The sequence below is a fragment of the Lupinus angustifolius genome, chromosome LG06 (assembly GCF_001865875.1).
Source record: "Lupinus angustifolius cultivar Tanjil chromosome LG06, LupAngTanjil_v1.0, whole genome shotgun sequence".
NCBI classification, from domain to species: Eukaryota; Viridiplantae; Streptophyta; class Magnoliopsida; order Fabales; family Fabaceae; genus Lupinus; species Lupinus angustifolius.
Window position 1 is genome coordinate 15,093,416 of NC_032014.1, and position 7,802 is coordinate 15,101,217.

The 7,802-nt window shown below is 31.3% G+C and overlaps 1 protein-coding gene across 1 annotated transcript; it reads right to left on the reverse strand.

Moving 5' to 3' along the window:
- Positions 1,020–7,511, reverse strand: LOC109350037 (protein NRT1/ PTR FAMILY 6.3-like). Its single transcript, XM_019591155.1, has 6 exons — positions 7,334–7,511; positions 6,844–7,021; positions 6,694–6,733; positions 5,738–6,309; positions 1,352–2,230; positions 1,020–1,182 (listed from the first exon to the last, which is right to left on the reverse strand). The coding sequence occupies exons 1-5, from the start codon at positions 7,446–7,448 to the stop codon at positions 1,357–1,359; spliced, it is 1,779 nt and encodes a 592-aa protein (XP_019446700.1). The 5' UTR covers positions 7,449–7,511; the 3' UTR covers positions 1,020–1,182; positions 1,352–1,356.

The following is a 7,802-nucleotide window of genomic DNA, read 5'->3' on the forward strand; positions in this document are numbered from 1 at the left end:
CTGACAAAATTGGTGTTTATTTTTACTATAAATAATATTTTGAAGCCAATGGTGAAATCGGAATTCGATTCTGAGTTACGGAACTCAAAAACTGGGCGAAAACTCGATAAAACGACCCGAAATCGTCTCGGAAACTTTTCTTCTCCAAAAATCTTGAAAAAATAGGGCAAGTGAGAAAATCATAATACAAGACTAAAACTCAACTGAGGTTTAGCCTAAAACATTACTGATTAATTTCTATAACTAATTCATTAATACTAATTGCTTAATTAAAAGTGCTCCAAAAAACACGGTATTAGACAAACTATAGGGTCAAGATGTGAAGTCGTGGATGTGGAAGGGTGTGTTAATATAAGTGTCACATTGGATGAGAATATGGTCAAATGGCTCATACAACCCTCACCTTGAGTTAGCTTTTGATTTGAGTTAGGTCAATACATACTAATAAATAAACCAATCCTTAAACAATTCATCAATAATATAAAATGTTGGATTTAATTTTCATGGGCATGAAATTGAGAAGATCTCCAAGCCTAGACGTTAACTATTATAATTATTATGATTTTGTATGTATTCTGCCCTTCTATACGTACTAGTGTCATGTTATGGTTCCGAAAATGCTAACTGTCTCAGCTTTGTCAACAAACATATGTGCAGAGAAGACATGAATCATGATAACAATGATAAAATTCGAGTCTAATTCATAACATATACTTATATATTAATATTTATTGATCCCAAAAAAGAGAGGATGAAATGACATAAATGAACAAGAACTTGTGAGTCATTACTAGAAAGTACAAACCAACCCATTTATTCTTTTTTGCTTAAATTTTTCTTTTCCATACTACATATGCACATAGAAAATGGTTACAACTTTTAACAACTTGGCAGCCAATACATGACATTTTCTACTATGAGAATGCCTAACTAACAAAGGCAGATAGAGTAACGTACACGGTCAGAATTATTTGTTAGAACTTTTGCCAGAATACCCAAATATCAATAGATGGAGAGTGGTTAAAAACATTGTCAAATTACTTTCAATAGGGTGTTACGAGTTTGTTTGTAAAGAGATAAGAAGGAAGGAACAAATTTCTAAAACTTTGAAATATATTTTTGAGAACATTCAAACCTTCCCTTAAATTTACATATTTACCTGTTAGATTTTGGGAAGGAAATAAGAGAGATTTCATGTTTTTCATTACCCTTCAAAAACCAACTCATGAATAGCAGTAAAAGTCCTGGCAAACAATTCTGACCGTTTATCATTTTAATTCAAATTAGATAAGGTGTTTTGCAACAAAAAAACACTAAAATGAGAGACTTATGTGGAGGACTAAGGAAAAGTGAAACCTATGCATGGTAAGCAGCATCTTGTTCTTCCAGTTCTATGCCTTCCTCCACAAGCCTTTTTTCCTTATACACATACCCCTTAGCAAAAAACAAGTATATGACCACATTTAAAGCACTTAACAATGCCAAAAGCCAGTAGAAGTTATAGAGTCTTCCTTGGTTGAGATTGTTTGCAAGCCATGGCTTGTTATGGTCAGTCACTTTGTTCACTATAGTTACCAACAAAGTGCTAAAGAAAAACCCCAAAGACAGTGTGCTCAAGAAAAGTCCAGTGCTCATGGTTTTCATCCCTTTAGGGCATTCTCTAAGGAAGAAATCTAACTGCCCTATATAGGTAAATGCCTCACCTGATCCTACAAAGAAGAATTGTGGCACCAACCAGAACACACTCATGGGGATCATAGCATTGGGGTCATGTGTCAAACCGTGTGATTGAGCCACTCTTAAGCGCTTTATTTCCGTTAGTGCTGCTGAAACCATAGCAAAGATGGAAAAGACTAGCCCTAAACCAATGCGTTGCAAAGGGGTTAGTCCTTGTGGGTTCTTTAAAACTTTCCTTGTTATGGGAACAATGACACGGTCGTAAAAGGGCACGGTTAGGAGGATGCTTCCGACGAAGAAGACAGTGAGCGATGCAGCCGGGATTTGGAATGATTTTCCGATGTGGCGGTTCATGGTGGTGGCTTGTGACACTGAGAATGTGGTCATTTGGGCATAGACTGTCCAAAACATTATGGTGGTGGCCCAGATTGGTAACATTCTTATAACCAATTTGACTTCTTCAACATCTGTTAAAGTTGATAGATACCACTTCCTTTCCTTAGTGAATTCAACATCTATGTTTGAGTCCTTAATTGCAGCCTTGTCCAAGAAGCTGCACCATCAACATTCAATGGAGTACCCAACAGTTAATCTTTGAAAGAAAATATCTAAAACAATAACAAGGACTTGCTAAAGAAATGTCTTTAGTATTTCCTATAGAGAGTTGCATAAAATTGGATATAACTTTGTGAGATTATACTCTAAAAATTATTTATTGATTTTGGAACAAGAAGGCAAAACCCCTCCCTCTAACACTCGTAAACCATATTTCATGAAAATTTTAGGAGTTGATGGTTTGATCAAATAGTAATTTAAGGCAGTAAATAATTTCTATTTTTATGATGAAATTGTGACAATTTAAGTTGTCATTAATTTTGATGAGTTTTAGAGATACGTGTAGAGATAAAAAAAATAAAGATAATTTATTTATCATTCCAAAATTACCTCTCAATTCATATCTCTCGTTAAGTAGAAGTTATGAAGGAATAATAAATTTAGAATATAATTATGAAATGATATATTTGGTATACGTTATTTAATTCTAGCTAAATATTATAATGTGTATAAATAAAGATATAAAATGTTTCCTCGTATAAAAAACAGCTTATTTTTTAAATTCATTCGTTGTTTAATATATATTTTATTTTTTCTATACTATTATAAAAGAAAAAAAATACATGTCATAAAAAAGAAAAAATGAACATATATCAAGTAATAAATGAATTTAAGAATATAAGTTATGGTGTAGTGTGATGAGACACTTTATTCTCTTGAAGAAAAAGAACTTCTAAATATTGATAAAATGAATATAATAAAATCATGTAAAATGTAATTGTGAAATAATAAAATGAATATATCTCCAAAGGGGAAATGGATCCTCTCCAGTACTGGAGAGTCCAGTGCTGGGTAAGATGATGACATGTGGCCAAAAAAATAATTTAACGACTATGATTACATGTTATTTTCTATTAAAAATAAATAAAAACTCTTTAAAAAATTCTCAATCTCATATTCTAGTACTGGTTTCTCCAGTACTAGAGAGGAGTTGAACTCCTCCAAAGGGACACAAATAAATAATAATAAGAAGAAAAATATGCAATAAATAATAGAAGATGTATTAAGTATATATAAATCTTTATCTACCTTAATATTTCACTATAGTAATAAATCCTCTAAATAGTCTCTTTCCAATAATTAATCTTAGTTCCAGCTCAAGGTGACCCAAGACAACAAATCGTGCCAAAACAACTTTAGTTCTCAACTGTCTATTTAAAATCCTATTGTGAGTAATCCATAATGAAGATTCCTAGGTTGAAACTTTAGACACTGATTGCTTATTGAAAAGTTTGAATCCCCCACGATTTGGAACAGGAGCCCCACTTTCAAATATAATTTCATTTCTAGTCAAGGTCTCCTTCCACTACTCAACTTTGTTACCTACATTATAAATCCTAAAGCTACTGGTGACGCAACACATGGTTCAGCACTTCAATTATTCATGCCTCTACCAAATCAAGTCACCTTTCTAAAAGTCTTGCTATGTTTTGCTAAAGTTTAGAGGTATCCTAGAACAGCACGCAATGATTTGTTTAGTAATTGCTTTCTGAGGTTAGTTTTACGATCTACATATATTATTTTTTTAATGTTAATATCTATGCACAATCGATATAAAGATTTATAAATACTTAATATATTATAAGAATAATGTATCTTCTTGTATAAGAAGATAACTTATTTTCTTTAACCAGTAAAAATGTGATATGTGTGCTATTTTGTTTATTTTTAAAAATATTTTTATAGAAAATGATGAAACATGACACATGTCATAATTTTACTAGCAGGAGGAGATAACTTATCTCCTTATATCCTTATATAAGGAGATACTCCATTCCCATATATTATTTACCATTTATTTTTTATTACTTTTTGAAAGTTAATGATAATTAAAAACGAGTAATAGATAATACAGTAATATACTCTTATATTTTTCTCATTATTTTTTGACCTCTGATCCTGATGAGAAAATCCTAAATGAAATGCACAAGAAACAAAATGTGGAAAAAGAACTAGTATAAACCGCTTAAGAAACCAGTAAGAACCTTTTTGAGTAAAAAAATAGAAAGCAAGGGGCCAGTACATAGGAAATCTTTTGTAGGTAGATCGAACAGTAAAAATATTACATTTTAAGTTTTTTGTTCAGTACAAATATCACTTTAATAACAAATTGATTTATTCTGGTTAAAAAATCTTTAAAATGTCGTATTCAGTTGGAGAAAGATAAATTGTGAACAGAGAAAATTATTAGTATAGAAAACTAAAAAGGAAATCTGTGAATGCCTAATTAATTAGTGTAAGTTATATGTTAATGTTTGTAAAGAGGTGAAGTGGAAAGCTCTAAAAAAATGAATTAGAATTGTCTACATTGAAGTCATCAATGATATAATATCAAAATATTAGATAGGTTTCCCAAGACTTTCCTATTGTCATCATAGCACTATACCAAGGATTTAGATTATGCATTTGCATATTTACATTTGTCATGGATATGCTTATTAAGCATATCAGAGAGTAAATATCTTTATATATATTTTTTGTAGATGATATTATCCAAGTTGAAGAGTAGATAAATTCAATGGGAATCTGATATGAAAATGTGAAGACATGTTTTAGGTGCACATGATTTTTATATAAGTTGAAGTAAGACAAAATATATAGAGTGCAAATTTAGCAAGAGACTGGTGAACTCTACTATAAAGGTAAAAAATGAAGATTATACATTATCACATGTCTAGATTTAATAAATATGAGATTAATCATACGACATGACAAAAATTTTGAGGGAGGTGTAAAGTATAGGATTCATGGGAGGGTGGATGGAATGATGGAGTGCATCAGATGTCATATGTAATATAAAGGTGTTACTAAGTTTAATGGAAAATTTTACCCTATATATGATTCACAATGTTATATGGCACTTAATATTGAAAGATAAAATGTTAAAAAGATAATAAACTAAGTGTGACATAGAAATGAAATGTTGGGTTCTATGAGTAAACACAATATCTTGATAGGATTTAGAATAAATATATTAGAAAGAAATTTGGGTATTATTATAGAAAAGATGATAAATTCATGTTTTTTTATGTTTTGATTATGTGTGAATAAAAGTATTAGTGGCCCAAAAAAATAGATTAGATGAAAACATAACACATAAACTTAGGTGAGTTTAAATGCTATTAGTATTTTTATTAAAAGAAGAAAACAAAACACATATATAAAGTTAGGTTAATTGTTGTGGTTACCTAGAGTTGATATTACTTCTGTTACTATTTAGCTCTCTATTTGGAAGGGAAAAATTCCATTACTTATTTGTTATGTCAAGAATTTCAAACATGCATTAATTATTGTTTTTTATGTTTATTATTATGTAACACTTTATTTATTCATGTAGTAGTCAACAATAAATATATTAAAAAACCTCAATAAAATAGAAAGAAACCATTACAAAATTAACAAAGAAGGAATGAATGATTGAAGAAGTGAGAGAAGTTTATTTTACCGGAACTCCTTGCTATGTGGCAATCTCTGCTTCTTCTTCATCATTGTTTCATCCTCTATATCATCAACATTGAACAACAAAGCCGAATCAGAAGGCAACTCCATTTTCCTCTTCCTCAACGCCGCCACAAACACCACCGCAATTTGAGTCAGAGGACTACCCACCAGTTTCTTAAACCGGTACCTCCTCGTACCCAACAAGAACACAACAAGAGCAAACAAAATAGCACATGCACATATCCCATAACCCCAATCTCTACCTAGGTTGTCTTGAATGTACACAAGAACAGTCACTGCAGCCAAAGACCCTATACTTATGAAGAAGAAGAACCAGTTGAAGAACTTTGTCATCTTTTGTTTCTCCCCTTTGTCTGAATCATCAAACTGATCAGACCCAAATCCAGAGACACTTGATTTCAAACCACCCGTGCCAAGTGCTGTGGTGTAAAGAGCTAAGTAGAGAACCATTAGTTGCAAGTTGTTTGCGGGTACACAAGGTTTTCCACTGTTTTCTATGCATTTTGGAGGGTGAAGGCTTGGGATTATGGTTGATATTGTCAAGATTATAACACCCTGGTATTAAACAAACAAAGTTCATGAAGATCCAAGAAAAAATTATAATAATATAAGATAAAATTGATGTTCTTCTTTGCTATTGATAAAAACAAAATAAAAAAGATTGAATAAGGAGTTATAAGGTAGTCTGATTGTGAGGATAAAAGGTTTAAGGAATGAAGTACAAAAGGTTACGATTTCAAGTCTTATCAATAATGAAAAAATAAGTTGATTTAATGATTAGAGTGAAAAATATTAGAGAAGAAGGTTAAAAGTTTGAGTCTTACTTCAAAAATATACTAACAATTTTAGATAAAAAAGATGATGGAATTTAAAGGAAATCAAACCCATCATGAATCTTCCTAAAAGCTTAAACTATTAATAAAGGTTGCAATGTCTTACAGTTGCTTGAACGGTTGCAAAGATAGCTATTGTGAGGTATCTGTCCAAGAAGGAATTAAAAAATCTAGTAAGTACTTATAAGACATAAATAAGTAACAAAAAATAACTGGGATAAAATGATTGAATAATAATAAATAACTAAACACAAACCTGCCTATGAAAGTGTCAGCTACAAATCCACCTAGCAAACAAAGCATAAAAGAGGTTCCCATGAAGTTGGTAACTATGTTGGCAGAGGAAGCATTACCCAAATGCATTGTAGCCGTCAAATATGTCACCAAATTTACGGCTATGCCAAGTGTTGTTAACCTCTCGCATGCTTCTCCTCCTACATATTAAAGACAACAAAAGAAAAAACAACCCAAACTGAGTTAGTTTCCACGGGTTTTCTTAACAAGTGTGAAATTGAGTAATAGAAAAGGAAGGAATTAGACTACTCTCCTAGAAAGAGAAGTGGTGTCAAAAAATGAAAAAATTATATATAATAACACTTGTATCCTTATATTTATTATGACATAACATTTTTATCCTTAAAATTAAAGAGAAAAACATTACTTCACTCTCCATTAATAGAAAGGAGTCTGGCACAAAAGGAAGTACTAGAGCGGAAGAAGCAAGTAAATGAAATGGTATTAGAGACCTAAGATCATGGCTGCTGCAGTCCAACCACCAGTTTTGGACCTCTCTGCTTGGTGACCCTTGCAGTCCCAAGCATCTGGGACGGTTTCTCCATGCGTTTGAGGGAGACTAGTCATGTTTTTCCTCGTTAGGAGCCTGAGGGATTGAGTATATGAGTGTGTTGGAAATGGTGTGTCAAGAAGTGAGTGAGGAGGAACATATATATACACACAAGGGGATTAAGGTGTAGCATTTTAGAAAACTCCAAAATTAATTAGTGATCCATTTCGATACATAACAGTTAACAAGAATATATCTTTGAAAATTGAAACTATTTAATTATGCGTCTATTAATATTCATTTTTTTCAAATTTTAGGTGAATCATCTAGATGATATATAGTTATTAATCAATGGATTCATTCTTGCTATTTATATTTTATAAAAAATATTAATTTTGAAAAGTTGATATAATTTAACTTCATATAAATAG

Excerpts from the sequence above, each read along its gene's own strand:
- LOC109350037 (XM_019591155.1), bottom strand. The coding sequence starts at position 7,448 with ATGACTAGTCTCCCTCAAACGCATGGAGAAACCGTCCCAGATGCTTGG. Across the intron at positions 6,734-6,843 it reads GCTGACACTTTCATAGGCAG|ATACCTCACAATAGCTATCT; the intron begins GTTTGTGTTTAG and ends CTTCTTGGACAG. Across the intron at positions 2,231-5,737 it reads CCACATAGCAAGGAGTTCCG|CTTCTTGGACAAGGCTGCAA; the intron begins GTAAAATAAACT and ends TTGATGGTGCAG.